At 28.1% G+C, this 25150-nt stretch overlaps 3 protein-coding genes and 1 pseudogene across 3 annotated transcripts; 3 read left to right on the top strand and 1 right to left on the bottom strand.

The window, feature by feature from the left end:
• Positions 1–1471: 1471 nt before the first annotated feature.
• Positions 1472–2221, top strand: LOC126555151 (uncharacterized). The gene has a single exon (XM_050210112.1). It carries the CDS (start codon positions 1472–1474, stop codon positions 2219–2221), a length of 750 nt encoding a protein of 249 aa, XP_050066069.1.
• Positions 2222–4313: 2092 nt separating this feature from the next.
• On the top strand, positions 4314–5615 carry LOC126555150 (uncharacterized). The gene has a single exon (XM_050210111.1). It carries the CDS (start codon positions 4314–4316, stop codon positions 5613–5615), a length of 1302 nt encoding a protein of 433 aa, XP_050066068.1.
• Positions 5616–19061: 13446 nt separating this feature from the next.
• Positions 19062–21611, bottom strand: LOC126555149 (uncharacterized). The gene is made up of 6 exons (XM_050210110.1): positions 21155–21611; positions 20707–21101; positions 20524–20637; positions 20215–20426; positions 19805–19964; positions 19062–19067 (listed from the first exon to the last, which is right to left on the bottom strand). The coding sequence occupies exons 2-6, from the start codon at positions 20755–20757 to the stop codon at positions 19062–19064; spliced, it is 543 nt and encodes a 180-aa protein (XP_050066067.1). The 5' UTR covers positions 20758–21101; positions 21155–21611.
• LOC126555153 (uncharacterized) lies at positions 21499–24528 on the top strand (annotated as a pseudogene).
• Positions 24529–25150: the final 622 nt, after the last annotated feature.

Genomic DNA, 25150 nt, shown 5'->3' with positions numbered 1-25150 from the left:
GATACGAAAATAGAAGTATGGTTATACAATCTCACATTCGTGCTATATTGGATTTTCCGCAGGTGGATTCCGCTATAGCAAATGAACTACAAGCGCTGCACTCTAATGTGGTTTCTCATGTCGCAGCACTAGAAGCACTAGGGCAGCCAGTAGATATGTGGGACGCCTGGCTGGTTACAGTTTTGCTTAGAAAAGTTGACCATGCAACTTGTCATGAATGGCAGTTGCGACGTACCAATAATGAGCTGCCGAAATATAAAGACTTGGAAGAATTTTTGTCAAGTCGCTGTATAGCCTTTGAAAATTCGGAAACATGGGACAGCAGTAAGACAGCAGTCAAGAAAAAATGGTCCAATCCGGGAAGAAAGGTTACATTAGCTGCAGTGGAAGTTAAATCAGAGAAATGCCCTTGCTGTGATCAAATGCATAAGATATATACATGTAAAAGATTTAAAGAACTTCCACAAGGGGAGCGTTTCAACATTGTTAGAAGTGCGAGATTATGTTTTAATTGTTTTAGCCCTTATCACATGGCTCCTTCCTGTCAATCAAAATTCGTTTGCCAACTTTGCAAAGGAAAACACAATACAATGTTGCATTTTGACAAGTTAAGTCAAAGAGATACAATTAAGAAGTTTAATAGTAGCATACCAACTGAAGATCAACAAACACCTTCTGCTTCTTCACATGGTCAACAGCCGCCGGTTCATTCTATTTTAGCAGCAAAATCAATTGATTCACATGTCTTTCTTTCTACTGCTGTAGTGCAAGTAACTGATGGTCGTGGTTTTATGCGTGACTGTAGAGCAGTGTTAGATAGTGGATCAATGGTGAACTTTATTTCAAGGAGTTTATTAAATGTTTTGCAACTTGCCACTCAGAAAACAGAATTACCAATTAGGGGTGTGGGAGCTAGTCGAGTTCAATCTGTAGCCAAGGTTGAAATACATTTAAGGTCCAAGGTCACAAATTTCAAATTAGTTTTGCCATGTTTGTATTACCAACTATAGTCAGTCAACTTCCACCATGTGCTGCACCAGCAAAATGTTGGAAAATTCCTTTAGAATTTGAATCTAAATTAGCAGATCCTAAGTTCAACGAAGCCGGATCAATTGATCTCTTAATTGGGGCTGGAATATTTTATGAGCTTTAGAAGTAGATCGAGTGCCACTGGGGATTGGTAACCTTAGTTTACAGGATACGAAACTAGGATGGATAGTTACCGGCGGACTTGAAGTAACTTGTCTTTTAGGAGTTAATTCTCTTGGAGAATCTATAGAAAGTGATTGGAAGCCAGTACTTGCAGATAAAGAGCAATATGGACAAGGATCAAAGGCAAATCAGAGGTGTGCTGAAGAAGAAGAAGAAACTTCAACATTTTCAAGATTCAGTTAGGCGAAATGAAGAGGGTCGCTTTGTTCTGCGTTTACCAACCAAGCCTGAAATACAAAATTTAGGTGATAGTCTAGTAATGGCGACATCCAGATTTATCAATATTGAAAGGCGGCTTCAACGAGACGAAACGTTAAGAGTGGAATACGTTAAATTCATGAATGAATACATAGATATGGGGCACATGCGAGAAGTAAAGTGTGAAGAAAGGTTGCTAAAGAATGCATACTATCTACCACATCATCCAGTGTTAAAATTATCTAGTCTTACGACAAAGACTAGGGTGGTTTTCGATGGCTCAGCAAGAACTACATCTGGATTATCACTAAATGATGTGCTGATGCGTGGACCTACGGTTCAAGAAGATATCTTTTCAATATTAACTCGATTTCGGAAACATCAGTACGTCATTACGGCTGACATTGAGAAAATGTTTCGCCAGATAATGGTAGCTGAGGAAGATTGCCATTTACAAAGGGTACTTTGGCGTGCAAATCCTAGTGAAGAAATCCGCACTTATAATCTTTTGACAGTCACATATGGAACTACGCCCGCCTCGTTTATGGCAACGCAATGTTTAGTGACACTCGCTCAAGAGTATAAAAACAAAAATAGAAAAGTGGCACAAGTAATTGATAGAGATTTCTACATGGATGATTTAATGACGGGTTGTGATACAGTAGAAGAATGTATGCAGCTGCAGAAAGATATAACTGTCGTCTTAGAATCTGCAAAATTACCATTACGCAAATGGTGCTCAAATTCTCCCACCATCATTGCCACCATAAGTGATAACCAAAAAAATCAGGAAAACAAAAAAAAAAAGTGACGGAAAAACAGGAATTTTTAAGCAAACCCAGTTTTAGACAAAGTGATTTTGTTATGTGGTTGTAACTAAATTCTCACAAAATATATATATTAGGGTAATCTATAAACAGTTAAAATTTTTTTGTGTTTATAGACAACTGAAATTTTCGATTTTTCTAAGTATTTTTTATTCTAATGTCACTAAAAAAATATTGTGTTCCCAAAAACCTTGATAATTGAATACAAAGTTTTTTATAAGTTTTTCTTGTTGTTTTAAGTTCAAATTTTTACCAAATATGTGATAATTGCGAAAATTTACAATTTACAATTTGCTGCTAAAAATTCATAATTTTTTTTATAAGTTTTTCTTCAAATAGCTATAGAAAAAACTTGAAGCGTCATTATAGGAAAAAATATTATGAGCGTCTGAATATTAAATTTTTACGAAAATGGGTAACGATTACGATTGTTTTGTTTTTTTTTATAAATGCCGATAAAAATATCTTGGTTTAATCATAATACTTGAAAAATTTTAGAGATTCAAAAATTATAAAAATATATGAGCACAATTTTTTTAGTATTAGCGGTTGAAGTGCAAATGTTGACAAAATTCGTCGAAATCATGAATATTTGCAAATAAATTTGTAGTTAAAAAATTATAAAAAAATTTACAGAAATAGCTAAAAAATAAAAATTTAATACAAGATTTTCCATAAGTTGGCTTTACAATAATTATATAAAAATTTGAACATTGTCCAATCAAAAAAAAATGTATTCGAATTTTTGTTATTACCTATTATTATTATCAACTATAAAAATTAATTATCTGAAATAATGTCATCTCATTTGGTGTGTGTCTTTATGATGAAAATACTTTGAAGTATTATGTAATTTGAAGTGAATTTATACTAAAGTATAATTATATAAACTACTTTTTAAAGGTAAAAATACCCAAGTGTAAAATTTAAATAAATAAATACAAAACTTTATTAATGTGCTTCTTATATCTTAACAGATAAATAAATTATAATATAATAAATTAAATTAATTATGTAGTGACTGTTGCAATATTCAATTGTTATATAGAACCAGACATTGTTTCTAAGTTTTGAATATTTTAAATTTTTGTAAGTCAAACTTAGTGAAAATCTTGTAATAAATTTTCAATTTGTTTTTGGAAATAATAATTTTAGATACTGAGCGGAGCGATGAATGATTTTTTTATATGGTTGTAATTCAAAAACTAATCACTGTAAAAACTTGAAATTTTCACCAAATATTTATATCAGTGTTATCTATATACAGTTAAATTTTCAAAAAATTTTGAGGTATTTTTAGACGACAGAAATTTTCGATTTTTTTGAAGTGTCGATAAAAAAATTTTGGAAGACCAAAAAGTTTTGAAAATTTAATACAAGGTTCATTATGAGTTGTTCTAAATGCAGTTAAAAAAAATTAAAAATCGCTAGTCACAATTTTTTTTTATAAGCGTTTATAGCTCAAATTTTTACGAAATCTGTCGAAAACGCGAAAATTTGCAAGTAATTTTGAAGTTGAAAAATCATAAAATTTTTTGTGTTTATAACTAAGGATTAAAATTACAACACTAAGTTTTCCATAAGTTTTTCTTCGAGTATCTATAGAGAAAACTCGAATCATCATTATAGGAAAAATTTTAAGCGCGTTTGAATTTTAAATTTTTACGAAATAGCGTAACGATAACGATTTATCCTCAAACGATTTTTAACTATTTATAGAAAACTGAAATTTTCAATTTTTCTGAATTTTTTTTTTAAGTACATAATTTGAGTATGTAACAACGAATCGGCTTATAAAACTTAAATTTTGAATTATTTTTGCCATTTTTTTGCCTTTCTAGTGCATATTTTTAATGCATTTTTAAAGTTTTATAGTTTAAAAAAATGTATTACGTTTAACCTTATTAGATCACATACAGTACATAAAACGTTTAAATATGTATTTGTATTAGGTATTAACTATTACTTATATTTCAAAATCTGATGTGGATAATATTGTAATCTAAATATATTTATTTTTCTCAGTTTGTTTGTTCTCGTCAAAAAACGATGATTATTAATGCATATAAAGCCAAAATGATCGAAAACCCTGAACATAAAATGGTTCACCTGAAAAAAACTTTATCTTACGAACTTGGAATTGGTCAATCAACAATTTATAACACCATATTGGAGTATCAACGGACAAAAACTGTTTCTTCGCCAAACAAAACGAAAGTCCGAAAACAACTGACCGAAAAAGTAGATGATTTTGGCAAGTATGGTATCAGAAGAAAAGTGCATCAATTTTGGCACGATCGTGATACGCCTACGTTAGACAAGATTCTTGTGTCCGTAAATGAAGATAATGGTCTACCAAATTTTTCTCGAACATCATTATTCAGATTGTTGAAATCTATGGATTTCGTATATATGAAGCGAGGTCGTAATAGTGGTTTGATTGAAAAATCTGAAATCATACTTTGGCGGAGAAGATATTTAAAAGATATTAAAAGATACAGAGAAGAAGGAAGGCCAATTTACTATCTAGATGAAACGTGGGTAAATGCCGGAGATGTTAATAGTAAAGTATGGGTCGACAAAACTGTAACGTCAGCTCGAGTGGCATCTTCCGAGGGACTTTCGACTGGAGCAATAAACCCTACTGGCAAGGGGAAACGTTTAATTGTTAGCCACATCGGTTCCGAAGATGGATTTGTTCCCGGAGGTCTTTTGTGCTTTGAGTCAAAGAAAAACACCCAAGACTATCACGATGAGATGAACGGGGACTCTTTTCGTGATTGGTTGGAAGGTGTTTTGCCGAAACTCAAAGACAACGCTGTCATCGTAATGGACAACGCTCCTTATCATTCGGTGAAAATTGAAAAATGCCCAACTACGAATTGGAGAAAAGCTGACATAATTGCATGGCTCCAGAGCAAAGGAGAGCAAGTCGACAACACAATGCTTGTCGTAGAATTGTTAGACCAAGTTAAAAAATTGAAACCATTACATAACAATTATGTCATCGATGAATTGGTAAAAACTAACAATAAAATTGTCCTTAGACTTCCTCCGTATCACTGTGAGCTTAATGCAATTGAACTCGCATGGGCTATAGTTAAGAAACATGTCAAAGATAACAACAAAACTTTTAAATTACAAGATATAAAACACTTGTTAATTGAAGGAGTGAATAAAGTTAGCCCTGATATGTGGAAAAATTTTGTCGGTCATGTGATAAAGGAGGAAGAAAAAGCATGGAGTTTGGATAATGTGGTCGAAGATCTCATGTCAGCAGAAAATCAGCCTTGTGTTCTTACTATTGGCCAAAGCGACACGGATGATGACTCGGACGACGATGATGAAGACTTCAGATACCTATCAGATACAGACTAAATTTTATTAATTAATTATTATACATTATTTTTATTTGAATTGTTGTATATAATAGATTGTGTTGTGTATATATGTATATAAATTTTGTACATATTATGTTGTTCTACTTTGTGCCATTTTGTATTTATTATGTACTCTGTGTGTAATAATTGTTGTGTATAATACATTATGTTGTGTTGTGTATATATGTATTTTGTAAGTATTATGTTGTTCCACTTTGTGCCATTTTGTACATGTTATGTTGTTCTGTGTGTAATAATTGTTGTATATAATACATTATGTTGTGTATATATGTATCTAACAAACGTTTTAACCTGAGTAGTATTTTTTAAGATATAATTGAGTAATTTGGTAAGGATTACGAAAGAATTTATACAAAATAAAGTTGTACAGTACAACCGCACAGTACTTGCGCCGTCGAGCGACTAATGACTATGCTGCCAACAGTGTATTGTTTTATTGTCGTATGCGCACTGCGCGCGTAAACTTTGAAAGTGGGGTTTCGGTTTGTCACGAGGCCGGCCTCGGCCGTCGTCGTCGTCGTCGCTTGGAGGGAGAAATTGTGGTCTGGCGTCGCTGAAGCCGTCATTTGTGATGCGCGAAAAGTGATTATTCTCTCGTGGAATGGACTGTATACGTGAATAAAGGAGTAACGGCGATGAAAAAATGCCGAAATGGTGAAAAATGGAGTTAAAAACGTAACATTTTTGCTAAACGTTAAATCATATTTAAAAACAGTATTGATAACGAAAAAAATAAGATAATCGGCCGCCGAGAGGAAAGTACGCGATTGGGCGCGGGAAACGAAAGTTCCTTGGTGAGCAGTAGAAACGGTGCAGTGTTTAATTTTTGTAAAGATTATAATATTATAATATTTGTGGTGCGAAACGTTACGAAACGTTCTTTCATCTTTATAGCTATGTGCTTGTGTTATGATTTTCGGCCACAGTAATACGGATCATAATAATATTATACTAAATTTGTTTTATAAATATAATAACTACGTTTATTAAGTTTATTAGTTATTGACATAATATTATTATTAAAATTATTATACTTTATTATGTTATCTGTATTAACTACAATTATAAAGAGATTATAATCGTTCTTTATAATCGTGGTGTTGACCACGGTTTAAGATACATAATATCTATGTCTATCTGTCCGTGGTCGTGGTGCGACGGTGTTTATTTTGTTGTGCGTGTAGTGTGTCGTGTGTGCGCCATTTTTGGTGAAACGATTAATGGTTGTGTTGACGTGTTGTGCGAACGGGAATCTTTTATTCGAAACTCGAGGTTTTTACCATAAGAAAACAACAATATTAAGGTAAGTACTAAGTTATTATAACTTGTTCATTTTATTAGATGGGTACCTATTACCAAATACTGTAAATTATTTACTGCCAATTATGCGGTCATCTGTTTAATTCTAAAGTTGTATCGGGTAGTTGTGTGACCACAATTTTGAATTTCCGTGTGAAACACGGATTTTAATGTTATTAGGTAATTAATATCTATACCATATTCACCTACATTCTTAACGTTATAAATAATAATCTTACTTTTAAAACTGGATAACCATATTATATTACCTATATAGTATAATATACTAGACAAATATCTGAAATATCTAATATTATAATCTAAGTACTTACCAACCATGCACATAACAATAACACACAATTCACATATTTTAGGAACTATTACTTATATTGATTCAAAAGTGTACAATTTATTAATGTAAGACACTGAACATAATATAATAGTTCTTCCAAAATACCTAGTTCTTAATATTTTTAATAAATTAAACTGATGGCTACAATATAAAATAATAGACATTTAATACAACAAACTTATACAGGATTATTCCATTAATATTCTTGCATTAATTTATTAGAATATTTATTATATTATAATTTTAGTAATTATTGAAGAGTTTAGTTTCATAGTTTCTTTAAATTTTACCTACTAATTTAAATGCTCTATTATATGCACATATTGTACCTATAATATCTAAATAGAAAATAGAAAAAAAAAATCATTTATATTAATACCTATTTTAGTTACATATGTACTCGCATATGTATGTGAGAAAAATGTATTGTAATTTGTAATTATTTAATTGTATTAACTAATCAATTTATTAAATTTATTTATTGAATGAATTATTTAGAACAATTGCTGAATTGTCTATTTCAAATATTTAATTTATATTATTTTAACTGCACAACTTTTAAATTACCTACTTATCTATCTAAAATTCTAAGGCTTTAAATAAATGTTAGTATAATATTGTATGTTGATAGCTGAATATTATTTTAAAATGGGGGGGGAAGCCAAATCCAAAATATAGTAAATTTTTCAACATAAATAATAAATTATATAATTATGTAAATTCTTTGATATCACCAAATTTAAATAAATTATGTAGGGTACTTGGATGATATTCAAAAATTATCTTTAGCTGCATATACATACCTATCTTATTTGATTATGATTTGTTGAAACCTAGAATTGAAAATCTTATTTAAACTATGACAAGTGAAAGAACAAAAAGAAGAGTTAAGGAAGAGCTAGAATCTATGCAGTTTGATCTTAACTTTTCAAAATTGCAAAAGAAAAGACAACGTACTTATTGTAAAGAAGTGAATGTGAATTCCAATGATGATTTTATTGTTTATAATCCAGATGATAAATACTATGAACAAAATATCAGTACTCCAATATGTAATAGTTATGAACAAAATATTGAAGAAAATTGTTTCAGAGCTGGAACAACATTTTGTAATGTAAATGAATCATATTATAATCATATTAGGATAGAGTCTCCAATAATTAACCTATGTCTATTTTTTGGCATTAAATATACCATTTTTCTATCCCTGTATAGTTATTAATGAAAATGAAAATTACATTATATACTATTTAGTATATTTTATAAGTTCAATTGCTAATCTTTAAATTAAATTTTTAGTATATTATCTACAGGGGGATCTTTTTTTATGTAAATAAAATATTCAGTTTTTAAACAAAAACATTTTTTTTTATAGTTTCCTGAGAATAATGCATTTAACGAACCAATTGAAACTATTAATGAATGTGATTTATTCAAGCATAATTTATGCCAATGGGCAGTCAGTTTTAACATTAATCATAATGCTTTGGATGGATTATTGGTTATTTTAAAAAAATTCCAACATTATCACAACTTCCTAAAGATTCACGTAGTATTTTAGATACCAGAAAAATAAATGAAACACAGTGCTTAACTACAATAAACCCTGGTTTATATTACCATTTTGGTTTGAGATCAGCTATTCTGGAACATTTTAAATTTATTTCATCAAATAATATTGATGTTATCAAGATAGTTATTGGCATTGAATATTGATGGCTTGCCTATATCTAAAAGTAGTGCAAGTCAATTATGGCCCATTTTGGCTTATATACGCCCATTCAAGAATTCTGTGTTTCCAATTGGTATATACTGGGCCATGAGAAGCCTGAAGATTCTAATTTATATTTAAAACAATTTTTTGTAGAAGCTAAAGAGTTGTTAACAAATGGAGTTAGTATTAATGGAATAATTTTCAAAGTTATAATCGATGGATTTTCACTAGACGCCCCTGCTAAATCGTTTGTTCTAAAAGTCAAAGGTCACAGTGGTTATGATTCATGCACCCGGTGCATAGAAGAAGGAGAGTATTTGAAAAATAGGTCATGTTTTCCATATACAGCAAGTAGTGAAAAAAAACGCACACATGATGACTACATTAATATGAAGTATGAAGAACATCATGTTGGGAATACAATCTCTATTTTATCAGATTTACCTGGTGTAAATATTGTAGATACATTTGCATTAGATTACATGCATCTTGTTTGCATAGGAATTATGAAAAAATTAATTCATTTATGGATGAACAAGGGACCATTGAATGTCCGAATACCTAATTCTGTTGTAAAAATAATATCAGACCAACTGGTATCATTTAAAAAGAGTGTTCCTTGTGATTTTTCCCGAAAACCCAGGGTCTTAAACGAATTGCCAAGATTTAAGGCCACAGAACTGCGACAAATCCTTTTGTATACTGGACAGGTCGTTTTCAAAGACAACATAAACAGCAACTGTTATATGCACTTCATGGCACTTAACATAGCTATGACTATACTATTAACTGATAATATGAAAAAAAAGTATATAGATTTTGCTAGAAATTTACTCAAATATTTTGTTCAAAATTTTGAAAATCTCTATGGCAGGCATTTTATTTCTCATAATGTTCATGGGCTTTTGCATATCTCCGATGACTATACCCATTTTGGTCCTCTCGACAACATAAGCGCATGTCCTTTTGAAAATTATATGAAGTCCCTTAAAAAATGATTAAAAAACACGATAAACCATTACAACAAATTATTAAAAGATTCTATGAACAAAAAAATATAAATACTCAAAAACATACTAACACAGAAATTGTTTTTAAAAATGAACACACAAATGGGCCTATGTTAAATGATTTAATAGCACCACAATTTAAAATTGTTCATTTACTTAACACAAAAATCAAAACAACATGTATAGCTGATCAATTTATATTAACTATAGACAATAATATTATGAAAGTCTTAAACATTGCTCATACTAAAGATACTAATGAAATAGTTTTTATTGGGAAAATATTCCAATCTAAAAGACCATTTTATGTACAGCCACTTAGCTCAGATATTTTTAATATTTATATTGTTGATAATTTATCTAATGAGCTATGTTGGATTCCAATGAAAAATTTTAAAAAAAAAGGTTATGCTATTGGAAAAATGTAATGAAAAAATAGCTTTGCCTATTATTCATTCAATTAATGATGATTAAACTTGAAAAAAAAAACAATTTTAGAAGACACTTAGTTTAATTTTATGTTTACAGTTATATATTTTGTACATATAGTGTAAGTATGACTTATCATATAGTTATATTCAAAAAAGAAAATGCAGTTGAAGTTGTACCATCTCATTGGCTGTCAAAAGATGGAATTACTTGTGCTTGGCCACATAGACATCTTGATCCAAAAAAACAGATTGAGAAAAAAACAAATCCTAATACATTAGATTTCAATTGGTATGATGTTCGTATTTTAGCAAAAGATATTGGTAAGTAAAAATATTCAAATTAAATAGTTGTTAATTTGCAATAAAAATTGTCTAATTAATATAAGGTCTATTTCCATTCATAGTTTGTTAATTATAATATTACTATTTAAAATGTTTTCAGCAAATTTAAAAGAGGCCAAAACCAAATGTAGTAAAGCTACATTTACCTCAGATTTATCAGAAAATGAAAATAAAGAAACTAGAAAACTTCGATGCAAAATAATTGATGATGATAATGATTATGGTTTTCATTTAAAAAAAAAAAGAAAAAATCTTTCCACGTGTATAAAACCGTCAAAAATATTTAGTCCTCCCAAATTAATTGCTGATACAGGTATACATTGAAAGTAAAATTAAACATAGTTATTATTATATAATGTTGAATTTATAATTTTTTTTTAGACAATTCAGATTATGATGATTCTGATGCTGACCGTACATTTATTCCTCCGAATATGAATTCATGTAAGATATGAATAAATTACAATTATTGTTTATTTTAATGGTAATATATATATATATATATATATTCATTTAATTAACCTTACTCGACTTTATTAGGTATAAAGAAGTCTCCTGTAAAACATTTTGAAGTAAAACTAATGAGTGATAATAAGCAACAAAACATATCAAAAAGCATATTTATCGATCGCCTTCTCAAAAGCTATTTAATGATGGTAATTATAGTATTACATTTAAATTAACATCCATAAAAACTAGAAACACCATTAGATGTTGTTTATGCTAACTATGTATGAATCAAACTATATATTTTTGTCATTATTATTATTATATTTTTATTATAGGACTAAGCTCAAATATTATTAATTTAAACTCACCATCATCAGGAACATGGAAAGTAACTGATGATAATAATTTAAGTTCCACTAAGTCGTCAAAAAGAAAACTAAATTTTGATTCAATGTTGCAAAAAGTTAATAGGAATCGTAATGGTAATCGCCGTGTCAGTCAATTTTTTTCAGTAAATTTAACTTACAATTTACCCAAAAAGTACATTCAACTATTTTTTGAAGTTAATTTAAAAATTAATACAAAATATTATCAGATATTTTGAAAACATTGTTTACAGTATATTTTTAAAATCGAATTATAAATATATTTTAAAAATATTCCCAAAAATATTTTGAAAACAAAACAAAAATATTTTGAAGATAATTTTTGCAGGCCAAAAAATATCTTGAAAACATTTTGAAAATAAATGTTGATCATTAAAAGATGTTTTGAAAATATTCATTATTTTCTGAAAAATGTTTTTAAAATGGTTTTAAAATTATTTTTTGCTATGTGGGAGTTAATGTACATTGTTTAATGTAAACACAATTATAAGGTTCGATTTAAATAAATTTACTCAAGCATACATAATAAAAGAAATAAAAGAAAATATATTACACTGACCTAGTTGAACTATAATGGTCCTGTTAGATTCTCATATTGTTATAAAATCATAGTGTAATTATTTAAAGCCTATAGTTTCAAATAATAATTTATTAAAAAGTGTTATCATAATTAAAGTATTATTAATTTGTGCATCATAGTATAGGTAGATATGAATCTATGTGGGGGACATTTGAATGAGTATTTAAATTAGAAAAATTAACATTCATACAAGTATAGCCAACAGCCATATAGGTACTATTATAATAAACTCAATCAGTACCTATATAATAAACTTTGAACATAATAGGTAATATATATAGATCATGTTCTATTAAAAATAAAACATAAAACAGAACAGTTCTTTTGGTAAAAGTAGGTAAGTAGTTACTTACCTACCTACCTGTAAATAATAAAAATAACAAATTAAATTAATGAGTTTTTAAGTTAGTCCATAATCAATATTTTAAATGGAACAATGTAACGCCACTATGGAATTAAATTAAATTGTCCCCAGGCACGGCACTAGAATTTTTTTCCAGGGGAGGCAGAGTGGGGCAAATATTTTTTTTACGTGGGCTAAAATTTTTCAACAAATACTGGGGTTATTTTAATGAAATATAAATATTTTCGTATCATATAACATAATATAGCTATTATCTATATAGTACATACGTTTTATATTGTATGCTCTAAGAGTCTAAACAGATAATATATACAAACTTTTGAATAGTTAAAAATGTTTTAAGAATAATGTCAAATATTTTTTTTTGTACCTTATGTAATAAAATGTCTAATCACAGACCTTCAACAACTATATTCATAATGATGACATGATACACAAAAATGATAAGTTCTTTATGACTTTAATATTACATACCTTTGTGAATGAATAATTATGTTTCTTTTACTTACCCACATTTCATAAATATAAATTAAAGTAGTTCTGTTTAGTAATGAACAATTTGTTTCAATCATCTTTAATGCAATAATTTGGGATACGTTTATTTGTTCATTTTCATCTAGTAATTAGTACTCAATAAGGTAATAAAAAAAATAAAAGATTTTTTCTTATTTTACAAATTTCAAAACACATTTTATTGAAATTGTAGTAAATTTTTTCCTTATTAGACAAATAATAAATTAATTTATTCCTCAATTTGTTTAGTTGTGACAAATATATTATATAAGCTAAATATTGATATTTTACACAATATCTATCGTACATATTTTTTAGTGGGGGGGCTGGCGAAGGGGCTGATCTATTTTCTGGGGGGGGGGGCTAGAGCCCCACCTTGCCCCCCCTTGGCGCCGTGCCTGATTGTCCCCCACAGTCCACATCACAGATATTAATAATATATTTATCAATAACTGTTGGTACTGAGTGTCATTTGAAAGAATACAATATTTTAATCTAATATGTGCTGCTAAATACTTACCTACCTACTGAATATTTTTATTTTATTTTAAATATCTTTATAAAGTGCTACTAAAACAGTTAATAAAAGTTCAACAAAATATTTTTATTACCACAACCTTAATCATTATAGGTACAATACCTATAAAATATCACAAAATAAATATTTTTAAATTAAAAAAAAAAAAAAAAAATTCTATTATATTAAAAATTTAATTTTTACTTCACTGGAATATGAACGGCAGAATTAAGACCGTTGCTTTTATAGAGTTATAGCATGTTTTAGTGAAGCAAAGTACAGTGTCAACCAAGTTTTTTTTTTTATGTCCACTGATCTCATACAAATAGTTTAAACTTTGTAATTGTGGTATCAATGTCTAAATAAGCTAAAAACATTAAATTGAATAAATACCTAACCTAAAATTATCAAATAGATGGTCACATTTAGTTTATTAAAAAAAATGCATTTGTTTATTAATTTAAAATATAGATATAAATTAATTACAATTAATACTGTAGAATTACTTTATTTAAATATTTATATAATACGAGTCTAAAATGAAGTACCACATTTTATGTCTTCTTTGTCTTTGGAAACCGTTACCAGGTGTAACCAGGAAACCAGGGTAACTGTAACATAACATAAGACTTTTCGATTCTGTGTGCCAAGGCAAATAATTTCCAGTTATGCTATTTCGGTAACGCTTTTCGAATCTATTTGCCAAAGAAAAGACATAAAATGTCAATATAATATTTAAAATAAATAATTATCATAAATAAAAATTTTGAAAAAATTATGATTAAAAACTTTTAATTAAAATAATTACTAGTCTTAGTATAAATAATTAAGTAGGTATTAAATTGTTAACGGACTTAGGATTAAGTTGGTTACTAAAGTATGGAATATCTTGATTCGTAATTGTTAGAATATGGAAGAATAAAATAATAAACAAAACCATAAAAAGGACCTAGGGTTAATTTATTCCCCAGTTTTTTCTATTGATTTTTTTTTTAGAAACACACGAAAATGCCACGAAAATAATACTATGTTTCGGTTTTACTAGACTATTTAGTTAAAAATAAAGATGACATTATTGTAGACGTTGTTAGTGGAGAAATCAGAAAACCATCAGAAGATATTTGGAAAAGGATATCACAACTTATGGATTTCAAAATTTCACCAAAAAATGTTTATACAATTTTGAAATGCAATCGATTTGAAGTTAGAGAAAAAATTGGATTAATTTCATCAATTCCACAAGCAGAATCTCCTAATGAACCTGCTAATTCGAATATTGATTCTGGTTCTGATGTTTCCGAACAATCCGAAGACAACCTATTAAGTTTTAATATAACATTAACAGCGGAAGAATGGACAAATATTTCATATTACATCAATATTACAAAAGATCAGATAATAAAAATCGTTATCGTGCTTATTCAATTTTAAAACCAAATATTTGGACTCCAATTATGCATACTCATTTGGTTGAACAAACTAGATTGTCCTGTCCAATAATTTATAAAAGAGCAAAAATTTACAACGAAGGAAATGTATACATGGATATAATTGGGCATTGTCCAACTTGTCAAAGTAATTTGAAAGGAATATTGAATAATAAACCTGAATCTGCTGATGCTCGTGTTATTATAAATTTTTCATATATTGGGGACTTCAAATTTTGTATGTCAGAAATAAAGAGAAAGCTGACTGGAGAACAAAAAGAAAATGCAATAAAAAAAATGATTGAACAAGGACAATCTGCAGCTTTTATACGGAGAAATTTAGCAAAGAATTTGATGAACTTTGGAGAACAAGAACCTAGTAATTTATCATCTGAAAATGCATTACGTGTTTTAAAATGTAAGACAATTAAACAAGGACTACATAACGAAGATCCTATTATAGCATTATTCATTATGAAAGGTATTTCACCTTTCAATGAAGCAATACACGATATAGGATATGATAGATTTTTTTTACATTATTGGACAACAACTGAACTACACATTTACAGAAATTATGCTAAGACAACTAACACGCCGATAATTACTATTGATGCAACTGGAGGAATAGTTCAAAGACCTACATTAATATCTGGTAGAATAACCGCTAATATATTTTTGTATGAAATAGGAGTAATGGACCATACAAACAACTGCCAATTTTCGATTGCGCATATGTTATCAGAACGTCACGACAGTAACAGTATTGGATATTGGCTTTTAGAGTGGAAAAAAAGTGGAGTACTCCCTCCAAAAATGATAGTTACTGATCAATCATTGGCTCTTATGATGGGAATTGTTAAGACGTTTACTCAATTTTCAACACTAAATAAGTATTTAGAGGTATGTTCGTTATTAGTAAGCAATAGATCTACTGATATTCCAACGTGCATGATTCGCAATGATTTTAATCATGTCATGAAGCTCATAAGTTCTTGGTTTAGAAACCAAACAACATCACGAATAAAATTTTTTTATTTAAGATCAATTGGCTTAGTCATTACGTCAACTAATTTCGAAGATATCAAAAAAATACTAAAATATATTTTTGTAGTATCTTTGAGCGAAACTGATGGTTTTAATCTTAAAAATGAACCAACTGATTGTGAAGTGGCGAAACAATATTTAAAAGAAAGAATAGCTAAGTAGTATAAATATGGGGCGTCTGGCTCCATTTTTCAGCAGAGATGAAAAAAGTTTGAGGGGGTATGGTCCTCTTGCAGTGTTAGAAATTCCCGCTGTAAAATGGAGCCAGACGCCCCATGGTTTTTCTAACCATTTATTAGTATAATATGGGGCGTCTGGCTCCATTTTTCAGCGGAAATGAAAAAAGTTTGAGGGGGTATTGGCCCCTTGCAGTGTAAGAAATTCTCGCTGTTAAATGGAGTCAGACGCCCCGTGGTTTTTCTGAAAAAAAAACCTAGGTAAGTAATTCTCCCTTCCACACGTTATTTGATTTGATTTCACATGCATTTCAATTTTTTTAATATAATCAGTTTAGTATATAACTATACATGCACAAGTAATATACTTAGTTAATAAATATGCGTTGAAACGATCATATCTGTGTAAATAGCATCTGTGTTTCACGTTTATTTAAGTTATTACATTTATTTTTATTCGTGTTTAATTTAAAACATTTAGTTTGTTACTAACGGTTGAACAATTAAGTCGTGTTATATTTTTTTTATTATTTCTCTGGTAAATTAGCTTATTGATTTGTTTTTTTAAAGTATTTATCTTGAGCTTTATTGTAACCATGAATTTACAGAAATTTTCCAACGACTTTCCATCTTTAGTTTATTTAGTACGAAATAATTCATATCCAGTACATTCAGATTATACCACATTTATGTCAAGATTAAAAACATAGAACTCATATCCATCTACTTCATGTCAAAATAAATATTCGTTAGCTGAATCTGGTTTAAAATATACCGGTGTAGGTGATATAGTTGAATGTTTTTTCTGTGGACTTGTCTTACAAAAATGGTCAAACGATGATATACCATGGGTCGAACACGCAAAATGGAATCCTAAATGTATATTTGTATTACTATGTAAAGGAAATGAATTTATAGAAAATGTAAAAAACGAATATGTAACAATAAATGATGAACACCGTTTTTCTTGAATTATTGTTCATAAAATTGTTATTCTCTTTATTACAATTAAATTTATTAAGTAATACATTATTTTCTTTTTATTAACGTATATCATAAAAATATGATTTGACATATAAAAAAAACATATAACAAGGATAAAGGTTTTTATTGTTTTAATACTCTTTACTGAGTTGACTCACAATGCCGTATTAAGTGTGTTGGATTGGCGAACTCTGCGGTGGTTTTCTACAATTTTCCATAATATGTTCGGTGGTCTGATGGCGGCCGTGACAGTCTTGCGTCGTATCACACGGACGGCAGCGGATAGCGGCTGTGGCGGTTTCGCGGCGTATCGTAATACGGGCGGCGGTTATGGCGGTCTCGCGGCGTATTGTACTACGGGCGGCGGACGGCGGCTGTAGGTCCCGCGGCGTATCGTACTACGGGCGGCGGACGGCGGACGGCGGCTGTACCGGCGTATATTGTGGGCTCACTCGTCTGCTTTAGTCTGAACCAAAATAGTTTTGGTTCCTAAAACAGAAGAGTGAGTAAAAGAACGAAACGGCGGTCGAGAGGCGAGTCGTGAGCGTCGAACTTATACTTATACTTATACTTTAACTTATTTAGCGTCTTTTACCGGGACCAGTCACCTGTTTGAACCATTCGTGGATAGTTCCAGGTAGACCGTTTGTCGCCGGTAGAGTGAATCCGAACGGAAACTGTTACTTTTTTCGGTGTTACTCGGGTATATTTGCAGACGAGTCTGACACCCTCTGAGTTATAGAAGGCGCCGCTGACGTTTGTGGTTTTCTGTAGTATCTGATGGTACAGTTCTCGCAGAGCACGCTGTAGTTATGATAGTACATAGCTAAGGTGATGCTGACTGTACCTGTACCATCAGATTATTGATAAATGTTAACTTTAATCTGTTGATCTTGTAAGTCCGATGCGAGCCAAAGTATGGCACGGCGTTCACGCTATCTAGCGTGAGCGCCTGGCACATACTTTGGTCATCGCATCGGAAATTGGTATTCGTGTGGTCCACTAGCGGCGCGTCGGTGCGTGGTGATACCGCCCGTACATCAGATTACTGTTTATTTTGTACACCGTACGCGCTGGTCACCGAATTATGCGCGCTATTGTGCGGATAGTAAAATGGTCTCGTTACAAATATGTAAAAGCTAGCCATGTTTGTGATTGTAAGTCTAAATCAAATGATATTACTTGTTAGTTTACTTTGATGTTTTTTATTACTTTTATAATTTATTTGTATTTCAAAATAAATATTGAATTAATCAACTTAAATGTGTTAATATTTATTTTATACCTCGTGAACTTGTTGTCAAGTAACATAAAGCGTCTAATTATAATTAAATATATTAGATTTAAAAAAATTGCAGTTTCGGGTTCGACAGATCAGGTAAGTAATTCTCCCTTCCACACGTTGTTTGATTTGATTTCATGTTCACTTCAATTTTTTTTAATGTGATTAGTTTAGTTACTAAAAATGTTAAGAAATTAATGAATCATAAAAATATACGTTAAAAAAAATTTGACTCCCAATTTAGTTTTAGAATTGAAGTGGTACGCGTATTGATTGAAAAAGTGTCTGGTGGTACTCGATGATAAAAAGGTTGGGAATCCCTGATTTAGTATATAACCATACATGTACAAGTAATACACTTAGTTTATAAATATGTGTTGTAACGATCATATATGTGTAAATAACATCTGTGTTTTACGTTTATTTCAGTTATTACATTTATTTCTATTCGTTTTTAAAAATTATCATCAGAAATCATCTATATCAAAAAGATCACGTCGTCATACAATATGAATCCATCAATTGTTGTCGCAAAATCAATATTCAGTATTAGACCTTTTAACAAGAAAAGTGTAACGGTTAGATTTTTGGTTAATAAAACGATTTCTGTTATTGTAATACTAGAATGTAATGTTACTAAAAAATTGTTAACCTTCGATTTACTTCAGTGGTGTACACTAATGTGTGATAGAAATTATAGTTCAATAACTAATAATCTACATACTAATTGTAAACGTGTGAAAATAACTGATAACATATATTATTCAGTCAATTTAAATCAGTTAACTATTAAATTGCATGTTAATGATCATTTTATTACCTTATCATATACTGATTTACATCTTTTAAAACAATTACAACAATGTATCGATTCACATATTGTAGAAAAGCAGAAAAAGTTGGTTTCATATCAGTCAACTTTTGATACCGTATATTCATTAATTAGAGCAGACATCAATATTCTACCATCATCTTGTCAGCGAAATGATTTTACTAATCAGTATATTCAAAATTTTGACTTTAGCATGTGTTGTATACAGAACGATGATTTTTGTTTTATATATGAAATACTTCAATTCCACAATAATTCACTATCAGATATGATATTATATGATTTAAAATAAAATTTGTATTAAACTTTATACCATTATAATTGTTATAATTACTCTAAGAATTGATTTCAATATTATAGTAAAAGAATAAGATTAATTAATTTTATCAATTTTAATAATTTTATTAAATGTCATAATTTATACTACCAATAAAAAGTTTTTACATAATAATATATTTGCATTTTGTTTTTTACTGTTTTTTACAATCTTCCGTTTTGGATCCGTTGAACATCGATTTAAAATTACACGAATAAGTTCATTTATTTTATTTGATATTTCGTTATCGGCAGGATAGTTATTGCTAGTATACAACTTCACACTAGCTTCAGAATGTTTCCATCTATTATAAAAAATCATTATTTAATAATATTCGTAATATGTTTTATTATTTAATCATGCTATAGTTAAATATCAACGATAAAATCCTCAATCTTATTATTTTAATTAGAATTTAATAATTTATTTGTGTTGAATTATAATAGGTAACGGTCAAATTAAAAAAATAATCTGGTGATCAATAAATGATTGTATCGCTGTTGTTTAACTATAGTTCATCATTTAATCATTGGTTTCTTTATTATGGTTTTTACCTTTCAAGTGACGGAATGTCCTTTATAACACTAGTTTTATAATGTTGGATGACGTAGTAGTCATCGCATTTTGGCGCTACTGGACACCGAATCGTATACGTGCAATTTCCTTCCGTCAATGTTATTGAGTTAGAAACGTTATCTTCAATATTTCCTTTCGAAATTACACTAGCTAAGGCATCCTTGTACGTCTCTATTGATTCTGTTCGCTGCTATACATTCATATATATTTATATTAAAAATGAATGTGTGGTGTGTGTGTGTGTGTGTGTGTAATATTTTAAAAAATAATACAATACAAATTATTACCTTTCCAGCCTTAGACATTTTAACTTTTGGTTCAGTATCATTTTTTCTTTTTTTATTCTGCATTTTTACCGGTTTTAAAGAAGATGATAGTGTTGATAGCATACTACTTTCATTCTATTATTTAATAATAATATATTAATATCATACACACACATACATAAACAAATAGGTATAGGTACTTACATCATCATTTGAAGAGCTTTCGCCTGCAGATACATTAGTATAGTACGACATATTATTTTATATATATATATTAAATATACCTTAAATAAAAATGATAATCAGTATAAGTTTAATTTTTAATATAACAGATTGTTTAAAAAACATTTACCTGATCAAATTGTGTTACTTGGTTTGTTATCGACTTGTAGCAAACGGATATATTACGGTATGAAACGACGAAACATAAAATTTATAGACAATGTTGAGATTTAACACTAACTATAATCAATGTCTACTGATCACTTATATACAGATTTGTAAGGTTGTGGTATCATATGGTGTGATCATAGTTTTACCTAATCTATAAAATAACTGTGGTAGCGTTGTAATATGGCGTGATCATAGTTTTACCTATTCTATAAAAAAATTACTGTAGTCAAAGTTTAATATAGCGTGATCATATTTTTACCTAATCTATAAAAAATATCTGTGATCAAAGTGTAATATGGCGTGATCACATATCACACCACTGGATCAGACTATAAATCTGGTTCATAATCATTCAATGTTTTTAGACTTATAGTCATTTACAAAGTGCTCTTGAGTAGGTTATAGTCTATTATCCTCAGTCTTTCAGTACTTGTGTAAGTCGTTGACTTTATTACAACACTATCATCAAGCAAGGTTTTTGATATTAGTTAAGTTTTATTAATAATTAATCTAAATTAAATACAATATTAATTTGAAGAAACAGTTTAGTTCTTAATTCATTTTTAATTGATAAACTAAAACCTACTTATTCAACGCAACAACATGGACCGAGGTATTCATCAAACTATGCAGCAAAACAATAAGTAAGATAAAATACAAATATAATTAATTATAAATAAATATGTTTTAATAATTTACAAAATGTCAGTGAAATAAAAAATCAGATGAATAATGAAATATTTAAAAATAAATTAATACATACGTATAATATGAAAATATAAATAAAATGAATAAAATATAAAAAAAAAAAAATTGGTTGAATTCAAATTCAATATTTAATATATATAATAAAAGTTGAAAAACACGATCAGATTAAAAAATATATGATTAAAATCAAAGTTAAAAATTATTATTTTATTTGAATATTGTTTATATCATTATAGATTAATTAAGCTGCATGGTGAATCTGCTAGTCTTTGTGAATAAATATAAAAGATATGATTGTTTTTATTTTTTTATATATTTTTAAAAAATAATAAGTTATGTAACTATAAAATATTTATATTATTGATTATAAAAAAAATATGTTTTAATATTTTACAAAATTTCAGTGAAATAAAAATCTGATGAATAATGAAGTATTTAATATCAAATAAATTCATATTACGCATAAATAAAAAAAAAAAAATAAATAAAATATATAAAGTACATTCAATAATCTAAATTTTATATAAAATAAAAAATTATGAAATCAGTATTTTATTTTTATTAAAATATATTTTAGTAACATAGATAAAAATAATACTATGATACTATTAATTGATGTTGTTTAATTACAGGCAAAAACCAAAAAATAAAATAATTATAATTGATTTTGAATTCAGCAACTATCAACGTACAGATTTAATACTTATTTCTGCAGCTATATCACAGACTCACGTAAAATCTGAAATTATTCGTCTACGAGGTCGACCTTTAATAATATCACCTGATGGAAGAATAAGATTAATGAATAATTATTCATATATAAAAACTAGAGATTTGCTACTAAAAATTTTTGAAAAGAAACCAGATCAGCTTCAAGTTATATTAAACGAATTACATTTAGCTATGAAATCAAAAACGTCGAACCTAACTACAAGCTTTTTAAAAAACTATCTTGATTTTAATAATCAAAATGCAATTATTTTACTATGGAATGGTAATTCAGATAAAAATATTTTACAAAGATTAGGTTTTAATACAAATATAATGTTGAATATGACTGCATACGATACTGATAATAATAGAGTATTTTATTTAAAATTAATTAATTTTAAAAGTAATGAAATTATATTAAACCATAAATTAGGTTATATCATTAAAAATGGTAGATTTTTATCGTTGAAGGAAACTCATGATTCAATTTGTAATCAAAACCATGATATAACTTATATACACGACGCAGTTAGTGATGTAAAATTAACGAAATGTATTTTCAACTATTTATGTATTAAACAATTATCAGTTTATATTAAGTATAAAATAATATAAGTTCTTACAAATATACTAATATTGAAAAATTAACCTCATCCGTTAAATATAATTACAATCGATTTTGATTTTAACAAATATTAACATGTCGATTTAATACTTAATTTCTACAGCTATATCGCAGACTATTAAATCTAAAATTAAACGACATTGAGAACGACCTTTCATAATATCACTTGATGGATGAATAAGATTAATGAATATAATATATATATATATATATAAACCAGAGATTTGATACTAAAAAAATTTTGAAAAAAAAACCAGATCAGCTTAAGTTATAGCCTACTAAGTTAATTATTTATGTATAAAAAAGCAATATTATCAGTTCATATTAAATAAAATAATAAAATTATATTGACTTATCTTTAATAACAATAGATCGTAATTAGTAACACAGTAATATTTTAAAAATTAACCTCGATCGTTCAATGGTCAACGCTATCGATTGTAATAATAATAAATAATGACTTAATAAGCATAAATGGTTAATACGTTTTTTTTATTTAGTAATAATAATTTATTTATTGTTATTTAATGGTAAATTTTATATTATTATTATTATTATTATTATTTATTTTTAATTACAGTAAAATACAACGAAATGTAATATCAAAAAGAACACGTATGAACGTAATTGGAAGCGGACTTATTCAATTAAATCGGTTTAAAAAATGTTCAAAAACGTTTGTTTAAAAAACGATTATAATTTCATAGACTTTAATCAATTTTTTGACTACGGTTTTGAAATGATTGTTTGTAAATTAAAAAAAATGACACATCAAACTAGTATTAAATTTAACTTATATCTCGACTGTGTTTATGTACATGTGTTAACACAGGAACACCGAGATATTTCATTTAAAACAGTGAATGTTTTGGCATATACAAATTCAAATTTCGAAAATTTATTAAAAAAAATGTTTGATAAAATTAACAAAGAGGAAAGTAATTTTGTAACTAAAGGAAATGGTTGGAGTTTATAATCAATTGATGCATTACAATTAAGAATCAATATTGTAAACCCTTTAATCGGATCTTCTTATGTAATTTTACCAGAATGTATAAGGAATAAGAAAGCTGTTATAAATGTAAAAAATAATGATAACAAATGTTTCAAATATGCAATTTTAACAAAATATAATACTCGTTCAGATAAAACTAAATTTAGTAATCAATATTTTAAAATACTTGAAAAAAAAAGTAGATTAAATTTTCATTGTATCGATTTTCCGACACCAGTTAATCAAATTAAATCATTTGAACGTTTAAATAATGTATCAGTTAATGTTTTTAGTTTAGATAATAAAAATGTTGTTTTCCCATTATATATGAATAATGTGGAAAGTAAAAACCATTTCGATCTGCTTTTAATTAATAATGGTATAACGTCACATTATTGTTTTATTAATGATTTTTGTAGACTTATTCGTAATCAAAAGCCGAAACATAAATCTAAATTAATTATATGTAAAAGATGTTTTACAGTTTTTAGTAATATTCCTTGTAAATTCAAACTATGGGGTATTGATGGGTTAAAAAAACATAAAAAAATGTGTGGAAAACATAAACTTGGAAGACCTGTAATGTTTGATAACGGTGATGACGATACAATTTATTTTAAAAATTTTAAAAGATCTCAACGAATACCTATAGTAATTTATTCTGATTTCGAATGTTATTTAAAACCTATAATAAACAACCAAGACATTAAAACTAAGACATTGATAACTCATAAACATAAACCTATGAGTTATGCATTTTACGTAAAAATAGATTATGACATTATACCTAAATATTTAATAAAAAATATAAAATTCCAACAAAACTTCATGTTTATAGAAATCGTAATGCAGCAAAACATTTCATAAAGACAATGATAGATATAGGTTCAAAAGTGTGTAATCTTTATAAGATAAATATACCCATGGACAAATTAACTGTTGATGAAGAGCATAAATTTCAAAATGCTAGATTATGTGAATGTTGCTTCAAATCATTTAAAAACGATAATTTATTTAAAGTAAGAGATCATAATCATTTTACAGGACGTTTTAGATCAGCTGTTTGTTTAAATTGTAATTTTGAATTAACTAATGTTTCATTTATTCCAATATACTTTCATAACTTAGTCTATGACAGTAATTTCATTGTTCGTGAACTTGGTTGTAATGAAAATGATATTCATGTAATACCTAACTCATCAGAAAAATATATCATT

Source organism: Aphis gossypii, unplaced genomic scaffold, assembly GCF_020184175.1.
Source record: "Aphis gossypii isolate Hap1 unplaced genomic scaffold, ASM2018417v2 Contig00726, whole genome shotgun sequence".
NCBI classification, from domain to species: domain Eukaryota; kingdom Metazoa; phylum Arthropoda; class Insecta; order Hemiptera; family Aphididae; genus Aphis; species Aphis gossypii.
The sequence above is the reverse complement of the archived record's forward strand: the minus strand, read 5'-3'. Positions and strand labels throughout refer to the sequence as shown.

Bases quoted from the DNA above. Each gene is read 5' to 3' on its own strand.
- LOC126555149 (XM_050210110.1), bottom strand. From the start codon at position 20,757: ATGTCGTACTATACTAATGTATCTGCAGGCGAAAGCTCTTCAAATGAT. The intron at 20,427-20,523 runs GTAATAATTTGT...ATGAATGTATAG, and splicing joins AAATGTCTAAGGCTGGAAAG to CAGCGAACAGAATCAATAGA. The intron at 19,965-20,214 runs GTAAAAACCATA...TTTTTATAATAG, and splicing joins GACATTCCGTCACTTGAAAG to ATGGAAACATTCTGAAGCTA.
- LOC126555151 (XM_050210112.1), top strand. From the start codon at position 1,472: ATGGCGACATCCAGATTTATCAATATTGAAAGGCGGCTTCAACGAGAC.
- LOC126555150 (XM_050210111.1), top strand. From the start codon at position 4,314: ATGATCGAAAACCCTGAACATAAAATGGTTCACCTGAAAAAAACTTTA.